The 16,083-nt window shown below is 42.2% G+C and overlaps 1 protein-coding gene across 1 annotated transcript in view; it reads right to left on the minus strand.

Annotated features, from left to right (window-relative positions):
* Positions 1 to 49: 49 nt before the first annotated feature.
* The window catches only part of LOC128738868 (metabotropic glutamate receptor 8-like), a 29,098-nt gene continuing 13,064 nt past the window's right edge, over positions 50 to 16,083 (minus strand). Inside the window, exons 6-13 of the mRNA XM_053834321.1 lie at positions 15,075 to 15,331; positions 4,066 to 4,199; positions 3,798 to 3,988; positions 3,607 to 3,741; positions 3,392 to 3,554; positions 3,101 to 3,314; positions 310 to 461; positions 50 to 247 (exon numbers count right to left, since the gene is read on the minus strand). Coding sequence (XP_053690296.1) covers positions 50 to 247; positions 310 to 461; positions 3,101 to 3,314; positions 3,392 to 3,554; positions 3,607 to 3,741; positions 3,798 to 3,988; positions 4,066 to 4,199; positions 15,075 to 15,331 — 1,444 coding nt within the window. The remainder of the gene's footprint in view (positions 248 to 309; positions 462 to 3,100; positions 3,315 to 3,391; positions 3,555 to 3,606; positions 3,742 to 3,797; positions 3,989 to 4,065; positions 4,200 to 15,074; positions 15,332 to 16,083) is intronic.

The following is a 16,083-nucleotide window of genomic DNA, read 5'->3' on the forward strand; positions in this document are numbered from 1 at the left end:
GTGAATACGCGCCCTGTTTTGTTCCTAAAGTAAGTTTTATTATTAGCGTCTAATAACTAGCGGCAATGTTTTCGTTTGAAACATTTTTTATCACCTTTTCATTTTCATTGCAAGTTGCCGCTGTAACAATAACAGCTGCCATCATCGATGATTGCGCTGACCCTGTCGTTTTGTTTATGGTACTGTATCGAATAGGCATCATGCTTTGCCTTATGTTGCGCTCTGGTCGGATTAGAATAATGTACAGCTACAACATTCGAAAAACAGAAATTAAAGAATGATAAAACTGCCAACCGGTTTACCACATACCTTAGGTGAAAACAAGCAAGCCAGTGTAACTGTTGCCGATAAACTTATCGTAACCGACATCGATGTAATGCGAAGTTGAACATTGTTTCCTGTTCCAAAATATAATGGAATGAACGCTAGCCATATCACGCACGTCGTGTACATGGTAAAACCTGCAAATTTGCAAAAAAGTCACATTACTATTATGTTGAGATATTTATCATTTTACAATTTTTTATTCGTTCATTTATTAGTAGTTTACCTATCTTTATTTATATGCTGTCAGTATATCGATAAAAAGTGATTAAGTCGATGATTGTTCGACAAAAACGAGCAAAGCTTTAAATAATTGTGCTACTTGCAGACATTGTTATGAGTCTGTCTCGGCACCATAAGATGGCAGCCCCATCGCGAGACTCGGTAGTGTTGCCCCAGTACGGCTAAACACCTAAATTAAATCACACTTACAAAATTTAAGCAAATTCGGAACGGAATATTCGGCATCGACCTAGGCGACGGAACAAGGACGACGAATGGAGACTCGGTACTTGGAACTGCAGATCGCTAAATTTCGCAGGTTGCGAGCGGGTGCTGATTGGACAGCTTGAACCCCGTAAACTCGGCACCGTAGCTCTGCAGGAAATCTGTCGCAAAGGAGAGAAGGTATGGAAGATCCGTGGTGGAAAGACCAAGTTTTACTAGAGCGGTGGCACTACCAACGAACTGGGAACGGGTTTTGTAGTGTTCGGCGGAATTCAGGATCGCGTGATAGAGTGGAAGGCGATCAAAGAGAGATTGTGTGTATTGAGGATAAAGGGCCGTTTCTTCAATTATAGTATCATTAACGTGCACTGCCCGCACGGAGGTAGACCCGACGATGAGAAAGAAGCGTTCTACGCGAGGCTGGAGGCAACGTACGACAGCTGCTCGTCACGGGACTTCAAGATCGTCATCGGGGATATGAACGCCCAGGTCGGTAGGGAACAAATGTATAGACTGGTGGTAGGAGCCCATAGCTTGCACACCGATACGAACGATAACGGCCAATGATGTATAAACTTCGCAGCTTCCCGAGGCCTGGATCCGAAGCACCTTTTTCCCGCGCAAGGAATGCCACCTGGAGATCACCTGACCAACGTACAATGAACCAAATTGACCACGTTCTCATAGAGGGCCGGTTTTTCCCTAACATCACGAACGTACGCTCCCGACGGGGTGCGGATATTGTTTCTGACCATTACCTCGTAGCAGTACATGTGCGCTCAGAACTGTCCACCGTATACCGGACACGTCGAAGCCGCCCTCCTCGGGCGAACATCAGGCAGGTAGATAACCCGCAAGCTACCGAGAACTACGCGCGAATACTGAATGAGGCACTGCCTTCTTCCGAGGAGTTAGGTGCTTCAAACCTCGAAGACGGTTGGGGCAGAATACGCTCGGCCATCGGTATAGAACATAATAGAACCTGGACGCAAACCTGGCTCACCATACTCCCAAACCTTCCCCCTTCACTCCCGAAATAACACCTAACGATGGTTCCAAGAGGTGTATAGGAAAGGGAGAGGAGGAGGCTCCATCCAATTTCTATTGTAATAACATCTGACTTTAGCTTGAAATTCTTAGGGATCCTTAAATGTCCTGCCAGATCATAATCTGAAATCTTGTTAAAACAAGCTGGTACAATGATCCCATGGGACAGAACAGAAGTGGAAGTTAAAATCCAAACACGTACACGTACACGGTACAAGCTACTTTCTACAGATACTAGCGAACCTGGCGGTGGTGCGTCACTTTTTTCCACGAAAACACCCGAACGCTTACGAATGCACACGAAAGCATGTGAAAGCTGCTATGCGACAAGAAGCGAGCGTTCTGCTTAAATTGCTGTTATTCGCTTCTATCCGAAAACCGCGAAAACCTCAAAGAAAAATAAAAACAAAAAAGACTTACCAATTTTGATCGTCGAATCGTTCGGACTTCCACTTCTGTTCTTTGCTACAGGTCTAAATGGATGCCTCCAAGTCGAGACTCGAAAGTAACATGGCCGGCTATTAGATCTTTGCAGCCTTTGGTATGGTTCCAATTTAGTGTGAGACTTCCAAATTCGACTGTTTCGCAGAGATCTTCCTTACTAGCAGATTACACAAAAAGTACGGTTGCTATGGAGCATTTCCAGCTCAACGAGCAAAACGATTTGACTCGACTATTTTTGATTAAAATGAAATTTTACTGATATGTTTCAAGGATTCAATATCCACTAAACTTAATTTTTTCATCATGAGTAATTTTTCAAAAGGGCGTATTTAGAAATGATTTTTTGTTTCAAAAAATCATATCTTGAAAACTACTGATTTTATGAAAAGACGTCAAATGAAAAGTTGGAAATTGAGTGTATTCTCAGGAAAAAATTTCACTAAATGAAAAAACTTTGCTAAACAATGTTAAAAGTCACAAAATGTCAATTAAGTGTAGTTACTTCGAAAATTAAGTTTGGTGGAAAATGAAGCCTTGCATTGTAAGCAACATGTCAGCAAAATTGTATTTCTTTCAAAAATAGTCGGGTCTAAAATTGCTCTTTTGCAGCACTTTGAGCTAGAAATGGTCTATGTCTAAAAATTTCAAAAACCGACCGACATTAAAATCGAAGTCAAAATAGCGTTTTTTGGCTCAGCATAAATAATATTTTTTTTTAAACATTCGTATTTCGCTTGCACTTATGCCTTTTTACAAACATAAACATATAATTACATATACCTACTTCAATATCAACGCGCTGCTTGATATTGTAATTCGATTATATTGAAAAACCCACCTATATACTTAGATTCGTTGAAAGCCTCTGGAGTCTTACGCGTAAGAACAGCATAAACAGTACATACAATGATCAGAAATATTGGATAAAAAAAAGCAATCATGTAGGATGCATCAGTATAGGAATTGCAAACGAGTAGATTATCCTCTCTAGTGGGATAATGATGCATTGCATGCGCTGGTGACACAACCATCCATACTGCGTTAATAAGAATCTATGAATAATATAAAATATTGTACTATTAATTAAGTATGAGTAACTAATGTTGACTATAGTTGACTATGGTTTTACCTGAAAAGATATCAGGATCCCACATATAACAAGCTGTGAGTGGGGACTAATAAATGAAGGACGCTTTGCCGACTTAGTACTCGCATTGAATATCCGAGCTATTCTATTAGTTTTGGTGAGAAGTGCAGCGTATATTACGGTGAACGAGAATCCCGACCAGAAACTGCAAAATGGATATTTAAAGAGGGAGTTATAACATAGGTACCGGTACTTACCGCTGAACGCCACAAACTATATCATTTGGTTTAAATACCAATGCGTAGGTGACGCCGTAACATAGGAGAATGCCACTGAGAAGTACATAGCTCAGTTCTCTTCCTGATGCACGCACAACGGGAGTGTCATTATTTCTAAAAAAAATTAAATATAAAAATTTGTGAACCTGAAATAAGATTGATAATCATACTTTAAAAAGACTCCAACTACGAAAAGCGTCAAGAGTATTCCCAAAGTACTGAATGACATTGCTCCAATTGCATATGGCGATTCTGGCTTTAGATAATCCTCCGGAATATGTTGACATGCTTCATGGTATAAATCGGGTATAGTTCCTCTAGGACAGTTTATACAATGTGTTTCATCAGTTGGATTTTGAATCTGCGAACAATATAAATAAATACATAAGACGGTATCGTCTAATATACTGTAAAGCGCTAGAGAAAAAACTGGTTCACCTGATACTGCGAACAGTTGAAGCAATGCCAACAGCAACCTTCGCCTTCCACGTATTTTTTCGCCTGTCCCCTTTCACATGGTCTGCTACAAACGGATTCAGGAGCAGTTGGGTTTTTAATACCAAATTGAATATCTGGAAACATATTGTTTGTCAGCTGTGAATGGGAATATGTCTTTCCTTTTATCATCTTTTTTGCTCAGAAAAACTAATCTCTTCAAGATCGTGCAAACTACAATAGCTAGCCGTATATGTAACCTCAAATAAATGTACAATTTCTAAGGTTAATCTTGGCCCGGTTAGCAACACAGCGTGGATAACGAACGAGTTTTTCTCCCCGCCTGTCGGGATCATTCTAGATTAAGAGGGCCAATTCACTGATTGGCTCACCTGATCTAGCCATTATAGGGAGATTCGACAATTTTCGTTTTGCTTAAGTATTTGTTCGCGCAGTATCTCTACGTGATTCCCGGTTCGAGCAGTTATGCCTATGCAACCAATACCCAACAAATTATACACATAAAAATTTGTATCACCGCACCTACATTTGGCATCTTGTACTTCCTTCGCCTTAATAAAGCTAGTATAGAAAATTGTTAACCAAAACCACACGCGTTTTTTCTGCTCTCGACATTAACGAGCAATCCCTTTCGATTTCGCGCGTTTTCGGGCTCTGGCCACTCTATAAATTGGTCCTTCGAGCCGGATAGGACCGACGGTAACCCAAAGGTGCGTTATTATCCGCTTTTTCACCGTGCCGCGATTCGCTAACGAGTGTCAGAGTGAGGTTGGAATAGCACCTCCGAACGCGCTACATATCGGTAAAATCGAAATTTCCTGCTACAATGGACAAGCTACTACGGGAAAGAAAGTCACTCGACGCGCGGTTGAAGCGAGTGTCTCAAAACTACCAGCAGCTTGTTAGAAACACGGACTTGGACGAAATCGACATCCAGACTGAGCTGGATAACCTCCTGGAAATTTGGGCAACTTACCTGGCTGTTCACAAACGGATGGTGGAGTGCTGTCAAGAGGAGGAAATGGAGGAGTTACTGGAGCATCAATCGACGTTCGAAGAAAGCTTTTGTGCACTGAAATGTTCTTTGTTAAAATTGCGTAAAAGATTCGACTTCTCATCTACGCGCCATGAGGCAGTTTCGCAAGACAATGGCGACGCCATTCGTATATTGACGGAGCAGCAAGCGGAGTTCATGCGCCTTGTCTCCAGCGGTCTCAACGCATCAGTAAAAGGGAATAATCCACCTACTACCACCCAGCAGAATAGTACACCCCATACGGACGTTAAGTTACCGCGTATGAATTTACCAACGTTCGGTGGTGAAATCTTAGAATGGCCGTCTTTCTTCGACCTGTTCGATAGTGCAGTGCATAAAAATACCGCTCTCCAGGATAGTCAGAAGCTCTATTTTCTAAAAACAAATCTTGTCGGGGAAGCAGCTGCATTGATATCACACCTACGCATAGCAGATGTCAACTATGGACCCGCGCTAGATAAGCTGAAAGAAAGATACAACAAACCGCTTGAGATAGCTGAACACCACATTAATCGATTTTTGTCCCAACAATCAATGACGTTCCCATCTGCCGCCGGGCTACGTTCGTTACACGACGTGTCCGATGAAGTGGTCAGAGCATTGAAGGCCATGAATCAGGAAGGAAGAGACATTTGGTTGTTATATTTGCTAACCGAAAAGCTAGATCCAGAAACCAAGCAACTTTGGAGCCGTAAAAGGTCAGAATTAAAGGATGAAGAAATCACCTTGGAAGCATTCCTACGTTTCGTAGATGCACAAAGCTGCGCGCTAAAATCTGTTACAGTGTATCGCCCGAAGAAGCCGACATACGCTATGCCCAATAAATCATTCGTGCGAGGACCAAAAGCGTTAGTTGCCACCGGACAACCGTTACCAACAACAGTGTGCGTTTTTTGTATGAAATCGCCACATCATCTGTACCAATGTGGTAAGTTTTTGCACGCAAAACCTAGTGATCGACTCCATTTTATTCGTAGGCAGAACCTGTGTGAAAACTGCCTTAAACAACACACCGACGAGCCTTGCCGGTCCGGCAATTGTCGAATATGTGAGCTGCCACATCACACTCGCTTACACGATGCTTTGGAAATGAATGCCATTCCTGCCCAAGCTAGTAATGTAGCAGTCCTAAGCAACACACATGAATCAGCATCAATGTCACAAACGCTGATTTCCCCACTTAATTTCACGAGCGATCTAACTGATACGAATGTTCTTCTACTAACCGTCACCATCAACGTATTCGATAAATTTAGATGTCCATACACATGCCGAGCGGTTCTAGATTGCGCTTCCCACACTAGTTACATCACCGAAGATTTGTGTGCAAAATTGGGTCTAAAAACATCAGAAGTTGATTTCGAGTTTGGTGGAATTGCTGGTTCCTCTAATCGCGCAAATAAGGGGCACTAGTAACATTCGCCTCACGCTGCTCAGACTACCAAAATGTCGTGCCGTGCATTGTTCTGCGACGTATTACGTCTGACTTACCGCTTAAGCCAATCAATATATCTAATTGGCCAATTCCTACAACGATCAATCTGGCTGACCCTCAATTTCACCACCCGGGAAAGATAAGTATGCTACTCGGCAATAAACTCTTCTTCCAGCTACTGGAATCAGGAACAATTAAACTTGATTTGGATGGTCGTTTACCCGTGCTACAAAACATTAAACTTGGTTGGGTAGTTTCTGGTGGTTACAACGACAGCAGTGATCAGTCACAATGCACTCTGTCGTCATGCTTACTCACAACCGCTAATGATCCTTTGTCTGATCAACTACAGAAATTTTGGGAATACGAAGAATACAAAAGTTCATCACCACATTATAATGACGAAGAGATTAAATGCGAAGAGCATTTCGCAAAACACACCACTCGTGATATCTCCGGAAAATTTACTGTTCGGCTGCCGTACTCTGAGAGCCCCTCTTCTCTCGGTGAATCAAGGGAAATCGCAGAGAAGAGATTTTTTCACCTCGAGCGTAAATTAGAAAAAAATCCCCACCTCAAGGAACAATACCACTCTTTTATGCGGGAGTACATTGACCTCAACCATATGAGTCTCGCTACTACAGCATTGGAACACTGCGTTTTTCTTCCCCATCACTGCGTCATAAAACAGGAGAGCACCACGACAAAATGTAGGGTGGTGTTTGATGCCTCATCCAAAACCAGCAGTGGTAAATCCCTCAATGACATTCTCCTCACTGGTCCTGTGCTTCAAGACTCTTTGGTGGATATTCTATTGCGTTTTAGATTTCCATCGATCGTATTAGCAGGGGATGTGAAACAAATGTACAGGATGGTGCGGCTTTCTGATGAAGATCGAAATTCTATTCGGATTCTTTGGCGCTGGTCTAAAAATGATCCACTTCAGGAATATTGCCTCAACACCGTTACATATGGCACTAAGAGTGCCTCATACCTGGCGACCAAATGTGTTCAACAACTATTATTATCCCACCAAACCCAGTTTTCGACAACCGTAGAGAAGGCGACTAAGGGCATTTACGTGGACGATGTCCTTACTGGAGCAGACACCATTGAAGAAGCCAAACAACTTCGACGAGAGCTTTCGCATATTTTTTCGACTGGCGGTTTTTACTTGCGTAAGTGGACTTCTAACAGCATTGAAGCTTTGGAAGGTGTACCTGAAGCGGACCTTGAGATGAAGGTTCCCATCGAGCTCAACGAGTCGAGTACCGTCAAGACACTTGGCATCAACTGGCAGCCGTGCAGCGATGAGTTCATGTTCAGCATTCAACTACCTCAGATCCTTCAGCCCACAAAGCGCAATATTCTATCCAGCATCGCTAGCCTATTCGACCCTCTTGGTCTTTTAGCACCAATCATCGTCCAAGCAAAGGTGATAATGCAGCAATTGTGGGAGCTGAAGGTGGACTGGTATACTACTCCCCCTGGTGAGTTGATTCATTCTTGGCAAGTTTTTGCGCAAAATCTGGTTCTTCTTAACTCCTTTCAGATACCGAGACGAGTCATCAGCTTGAACGAACCATCAAAAATATTCCTGCACGGCTACAGTGATGCCTCGGAGAAGGCCATGGGCGCCTGCATATATATCCGAGCAGTCGACGATGAAGCAAAATCCAAGATTGCGCCCGTTGGGAACAAGCGAAAAACGCTACCTCGTTTGGAGCTATGTGCGGTCGTAATACTCGCACGACTGATCAGAAATGTGTCCAAAGCCATCCACCAACCTTTTCATGAGATACGTGCCTGGGTAGATTCGACTGTCGTACTGGCATGGCTGAATGGTGAAGCCCCACCAACCTTTGTTGCCAATCGAGTAGCAGAGATCACAACTTGTCTTCCCGCTATAAATTGGAGCCATATCGATTCGGAGCAAAATCCTGCTGACATCATCTCACGCAGAGCTTCGCCAGAGCAAATCCAGTGTAACACCCTGTGGTGGAATGGCCCTCCCTGGAGCTTCACACACGATTATCTTAAGCCGATCAACGTTTCTGCATAAACCACCGCGGAACAACAGCACATTGCCAAAGAGCAAAAGGCAATGCCGATCTCTCTCCTCGCTATTTACGAAAACCGTTTTCTGGATGAAATGCTAGCAAGGTACTATCCAAATCTCACCATGCTACTGCGAGTAACAGCTCGCATATATCGTGTTTTTTCTTCTGAACATCAATCACTCACACGTCTGCTTCCAATCGAACTTGAACGCGCTCAAACAGTTTACATTCTTCACATTCAGCAGAAATATTTCCATGCAGAACGAGAGCGTCTGGAACAAAAGGGAGAAGTAAGCACTAGCAGTAGCCTGCACCAACTCAAGCCATTCCTAGACCAAACTGGTGAGCTCAGGGTGGGCGGAAGGCTACAACAATCGGGCCTCAACTACGACCTTCGCCACCCCATACTGCTACCTCGTCATTCAATTTTTACATCGCTGGTTTTGATGCATGATCACCTTACTCATCATCATTGTGGTCCACAAACACTGTTAGCAGTATCCCGCAGAAAGTTTTGGGTACTCAGGGGAGCCAGTGCAACTAGAAAGATATACCGTCAATGTGTGACTTGTGCACGTGCTAAACCAGTACCGTTAGCTCAACAAATGGGTCAGCTGCCGTTCGATCGAATTCAACCGAATCTGCCGTTTGCAATTACTGGCGTTGACTACGCCGGACCAGTCAACATTGTCAGTCGCCGGACCAGAGGGGCAAAGCAAAGCAAGGGGTACATCGCGCTATTTATTTGCTTCTCCACAAAGGCAGTACATATGGAAGCTGTGTCAGAGCTCACCGCTGCTGCGTTCCTAGCGGCATTTACACGTTTTTATAGTCGCTACGGTTTACCAGCTAAAATGTACTCGCATAATGCAACGACCTTTCGCGCAGCAGCCAAGCATCTGCGTGAAATGTACAATTTTCTCAATGCGGCGCAGCGTAATGAAACGGTAACCGACTTCATGACTAACAAGGGCGTGGAATGGAAATTTATCCCTGCTCGCTCCCCGCACCACGGAGGACTGTGGGAGTCAGCAAATAAAGTTTCCAAGCAATATTTGGCAAAAATAGCTAGCAATTACATATTCACCTTCGAAGAGTTGTCCACATTGATTGCCCAAGTAGCTGCTACCATGAATTCGAGACCACTCACGCCGATTTCGGATAGCCCGATGGATTCACAACCTCTCACTCCTGCTCATCTGCTTATTGATCGAGCGCTCACCACTATTCCAGAAATTAACATGCTAGAATGCCAAATATCGTCCATGTCACGTTGGCAGTTTACTCAATGCCTCTCACAAGAGTTCCGAAACAGATGGCAGAAGGAATATGTGCTTTCTCTGCAGCGAATGAAAAGGTGGCAGCGAGCATAGGTAAACGTTTCGATTGGAGATTTCGTTCTTCTGGTAGATGATAATTCCAAACCAAAGCAATGGCCATTGGGAAGAATCATCGAGCTTTTTCCCGGACTTGATGGACTGATCAGGGTTGTAGCCGTAAAAACCTGTAGTGGCATTATGCGACGTGATATCCGTAAGATAAGGGTTATACCATTAGACGCAGATGAATTTTGTCCCATGAGACTTCAACCTGAAATTCCCAGAGGGAATTTGGTGGGCGGATTATGTTCGCGCAGTATCTCTACGTGATTCCCGGTTCGAGCAGTTATGCCTATGCAACCAATACCCAACAAATTATACACATAAAAATTTGTATCACCGCACCTACATTTGGCATCTTGTACTTCCTTCGCCTTAATAAAGTTAGTATAGAAAATTGTTAACCAAAACCACACGCGTTTTTTCTGCTCTCGACATTAACGAGCAATCCCTTTCGATTTCGCGCGTTTTCGGGCTCTGGCCACTCTAGTATTGTTTTCTTGTTTCACAACCCATCTGACTTAAAGTCTAAATGAACTACTATTAACAATAATAATAGTCTACGACAATTATATTGTCACCAACGCTTGAACTTATTCAACGGTTCACCGATTTCAAAATATTCCTCCAGAAAGTTTTTATACACGATGCCACTGGTTCATTGCGGCCAAATTCAGTGCGATAAGATCGGTTAGTCAGCGGTGACGAGGGTCTCCGAGTCCTTTGAGATGCGTGGAAATTTAGAAGCGACTGCAACTTTGGGCAATCAATCTCGCTATTCAGCAGTTTAGCCTCGAACAACGCCTGTTGCACCTTGCGCTGACACTCAAGTGTATCGAGACCAAGCAAACGACAGGTCAGGATATGAAGGTAAGTTATCTGGATCACGCCAAGGCAGATTCCGTAGGGCCAATCGTATAAACGTTCTTTGCACTCGTTCAGTTCGAAGGTTCCAATAGAGCTGGTGCGGTGTCCAGATTAGACAACAGTTTTCAAGAATCGGACGGACTAACGCGCAAAAGAGTGCTTTAAACCAATGCGGATCATTGAAATCTTGTCCAATTTTGACGATAAATCCCAGCTGACGGGTTGCTTTTGAAATTATCATCGCACGATGTCGGTCAAACGCCATTTTCGGGTCTAATGTGACACCAAGATCGTTAACACAATCGACCCTTTTTAATATCTGATCATCAATTCTATAATCGAATACGATCGGCGATTTCATACCATGGAATATCATTACCTCACATTTAGCAGTGCTGATAGTCAAGTAGTTTGATTTACATCAGTTCACAAATGTGTCCAAAAGTGTCTGAAGACGACGACAATCCTCGATGCATCGAATCCTCAAGTAAATTTTAAGATCATCAGCATAAACCAGTCTGCACCCAGTTCCAAGAGCAGAGGCAGCGTCGTTGAAGAACATAATAAACACGCACAGCGCACGTCCTTGTGCGTTTGCTCAAAATTGTTTGAAATTCTCGTAAATTACGCTTTGTTTGCTTGTTGTAAAAGCTATATTGACGCTGACCAGCATGGATTCTTCCCGAAAAGATCGGTGACCACAAATCTGATGTAGTTTGTTTCCCACTGTTTGCGAAATTTGGACTCTAGCTTTCAAACCGACGCTATTTACCTGAACCTGAAAGCCGCTTTCGATCGAGTGGATCATGAAATACTGCTGAGCAAAATGGAGCGACTGGGTGTATCCACGGATGCCGTATGCTGGTTCAGATCTTACCTGCCGAACAGAAACTTATGACAGAAACCGAAACTTAATAGGATCCACTGTCTCCAGCTGCTTCTCCAATCAATCTGGAGTCCCGCAAGGCAGTAACTTAGACCCGCTGCTCTTTTTCATAAATGATGTTACTTTGCTGCTTCCACATAGTTGTCGACTATTTTATGCTGACGATACTAAAATTTTTAAAACCATTACGTGCCTAAGTGACTATGTGAAACTGCAAGAGTTGTGAGCTGGTGCGGAGCAAACTGCTTAACGCGAAGTATAGAGAAGTGTAACGTGATTTCGTTTCATAGAAAACGTGCGCCTATTGAATATGACTATACTGTTTCCGGCCACCAACTCCTCCGCGTACAGCATATTAAAGATTTGGGAGTGCTGTTGGATAATGGATTAACATTCAAGAGCCACTACGACAGTATTATCTCCAAGGCCAACCGTCAACTTGGATTCATGCTCAAGATTGCGGATGAGTTCCGAGACCCACTATGCCTTAAATCGCTTTACTGTTCACTTGTGCGGTCAATTCTCGAGACTAATTCTGTCATTTGGTGTCCACTTCACGCAAATTGGTCGCGCAGAATCGAGATGGTACAGAAGAAATTCGTCCGCTATGCCCTTCGCCATCTTCCGGGCGCGATCCACTAAACCTACCGTCGTATGAAAATCGCTGCCGACTTCTTGGCATTCAGCCACTGGAACTCAGACGACGAACTGCACAGGCGGTGTTTGCTGCTAAACTACTGACGGATCGCATCGACTGCCCGTCGTTATTAGAACAACTGGCCCTATATGCTCCCGAACGACCGTTACGCCAGAGAAACTTCTTCTATTTGGAACCACGGAGTCATTTATATGGATCCCATGAACCTGTTCGAATTATGTGTCTTCGTTTTAGTTTAGTTTATTGGAATCCGGATATATGGGCCTTGCCCTTCATCCACAGGATATTAAAAAAAATCACAGACATAAAAAACTTATAACATAAATTACATAAAATGCACTTTCAACTTAACGACATGTTTGAAATGTTCGACTTTAATGTACCAATACATGTTTTTCGTGACCGTTTGCTTAATATTAGAAATTAGTGGTTGTAATTGTAATTAAGAATATTCATTAAGACATACTCATTGTCAGATGAGTCTTATAAACAAAAAACAAATAAAAAGTGGACCCAAGTTACTACCTTGAGGTACTCCAAATTTATTTGTAAACGGCGACGATAGCTTAGACTCAAGTTTCACTTGCAGAACTCTATTGCACAAATATGATCGTAACCAGGTGACAAACTGTTGCGTAGCACCCAGACGTAAGACTTTGTCAAGCAGTATTCGATTATTTATGCGGTCGAAGGCCGCTTTTAAGTCAGTATAGATCACATCCACTTGTGCCTTACGTTCCATTTCGATAATACAATTAGAAGTGAAATCTAGAAGATTTGTAGTCACGGAGCGGCCAGCAATGAAACCGTGTTGGTCCGAGGAAATGTAGTGTCTGGTACTTGCGGCACTCACAATTATTTCGAATAATTTCGAGACAGCGGGCAAGTTTGTAATACCACGATAGTTTCTGACACTTCTGAGTATAGTCAATTTAACGCTTGGGCCCGTCGCGGCTTTTGCTGGGTCGGGATTTAAACCAGGGAAATCGGCGTGAGAAGCGTGAATGCAGATTCGACAAAGTTGTTTATCATAATATATGCATTAATAAATTCAGAGGTATCCCATCTGCAGATTGAAAGCCTCTAAAATAAAAAATCAAATAAAAAATGCACCTGAAATATTCCTGTACCTGTACGCAGTGCGATACCATATATAACCAAACGAACGATTCCACTGTTTCAAGCATTATAGATTGCACCGGACGACCTAGCCACACTCTTTTGACAGCACGTGGTGGTTTGTTTACATGGTGTAGAGTTTGAATTGAGTTTTCTATCTTCGCCCGGCAGATAAAGATCAAAATGTTCAATAAAAAGAAGAAAAAGCGCTTTATATGCATTTTAAGCCAATTGATACAGTAATCCTTTACGAAAACTTAAATCGAAACCGCTGGATGAGACAAAAAACATGTAAACAAACCACCAAGTGGTGTCATTTGACGGCAAAATTACGTCACCTTAAAATGATCTATAGACCAAATCATCATACCGTCAATTGACAGATGATACTGGCGCCCTTGTTTACATTTTGGAAAACTTTCCTTTCCGTTTATCGCGAATGTAGCGTGTTTTTTAACATTTTACAGGCATAATGGCTTTTAAATTTAGTCCTAATGCTGTTTAAACCAACTTGCCGTTTAAACAGCTAAAACTTTTTTGGACTCTGCGGTCTGTTTGTAAACAAGGGCGCCAATATCTGCCAGATGACGTCACCTTGATTTGGTCTATAGTGGTATGGTCAGATGATTAGAAAATTGATTTTTCTTTCATTCTTTCATTTTTCTGATTTCAGATTTCAGAAATTTTCAGTATTTTTAGTCATTCATAGTCAAATATCCATAATCATGAAGATTTAAATTCCAAATCCTCCAGTAGTAGACGCAACAACCTTTAAGGTGAAATTAGTCGGCATCGATTCTGTAAATTTCAAAAGCAGTTTTTTTGTTTGAAACAAAAATTCTGTTCATGAAAATATTGACCTTTTTGCGTGCGTAATTTCGGCTAGTGCGTACAACTTTCGGAGAACGTTTGCATGCCTTTGGCAACTTTATTCACGTCAAGTTGATATTTCCAGCCTTAATTATTGTTGTAGAACTTTCAAGCATACGTCAGCGGACGTCCCAAAAGCAAATAAACATTGTCGAAAACTTTACCCACTAGCTGCCATTAAGCGCGCGAAAAGGTGGATATTCGCTGTGTTCGGTAACAAGAATACCGTGAATACATTTCTATAAACAGAACCCTGCTTTTGGACTAAAAAACTGCTTCCGAAAAGTCCGATGAAAAGTTAATGACTGCTAGTTTCCGATTAAACGCATGTTCCTCACAACCACCATTTTTAAAATCGATGATTAGCGTCTGTGAAAAACTATTGCACCAATTCTGTTAAGATTTTGCATACCCAAACAGCATATTAATTGCCAAATTTTTTTTCCATTTTTCAATGTTACCGAAAAATATAAAAAATATGTAGAGTTGTTTTATTTAGTCACTGAAAATTTGTGAAAATAAAAAAATGGATCCCAGCAAAGCTATTCCTCTATAACCAACAATACCTAATTCTTCTCTTGATTGTTGCCACGTGAGCTTGAATAACACTAGCTTTTTTAATATACCTAATAATTTTGTTGGTTGCATATTATTACTTCGATAAAAATAGACCAAATTTACCTTCCATGTTTAGGCGTAATTCTCCTTGGTAATATTCACCAACTTTAATCCATGTATATCTTTCTGGTTCCACCTGCTTGAAGTGAATGATATTGTAGCGTGCTGGTCCATCACCGTTAGCGTCGAAATTAAATCTGTCGCCACTTAAACCAACAAAATCGGCTTTCCGAAGATATTTTAAAAGATCCGCTCCTTTTGTTGGTTTCATATCATCACATAATCCCGGCTGGCCATTGCACATCTCTCTATGCATATTTCTGTTGGACATAGTCAACATGTATTAAAAATTAATTTGATGACAATCCAGGTAACCAATAGACATTACCAGTGCTATTCAAATGCCTGCCGATAAGCATTTACGTCATTTTAAATGGCGATATATACGGCTATTTTACTGCTCACCCACTAACTGTGCTGACAACGCTTATTTGCAGCCGATTACTGACAAGAATTTAATAGAATTTAGAGTGCCAATTTATGTAAAAAAAATATTTAGCATAAGCATAAGTCGCATCAACCCTAACAACAGCTATGGTTGATAGTGACCAAAATTTTTTTGATGAATGCGTGACATATTGAATGGCTTATTTGCTAAATCGGTTCGGTAGTGAAGAGCGGATCATTAAGAAATTGGGCACTTCATTTTGGCGATAGCGGCGCTCCCAGTGATCGTGAATGCTAGCTTTTGGTACAGTTGTGTTATTTGTAAACAGTTCTGCTCGGTATATTTTTTCGCAGTTTAAAGGTAACGTGGTTTCGAGATATTCATCACGCAGCAGGAGAAATAAAAGTAATTGTGTGCGGTTACCAGCAGAATCCATCAGCGTCGGCCCGGTACTGACGGATTATCCTAAAAGAGCTGTGGTGTGAGTAATTGAGGAGTGCAAGGAAACTCAAAGGGCTGTCCGTAAGACGCAGGCCAGACGCTGGAGTTGAACTATTCGTGGTCAACTGCAGTTGAGGGTCATTCGGTAAGCCAAGTCTAATCTAAGCATCACGGATTGTGCTT

The sequence above is a fragment of the Sabethes cyaneus genome, chromosome 2 (genome assembly GCF_943734655.1).
Source record: "Sabethes cyaneus chromosome 2, idSabCyanKW18_F2, whole genome shotgun sequence".
Taxonomy (NCBI): domain Eukaryota; kingdom Metazoa; phylum Arthropoda; class Insecta; order Diptera; family Culicidae; genus Sabethes; species Sabethes cyaneus.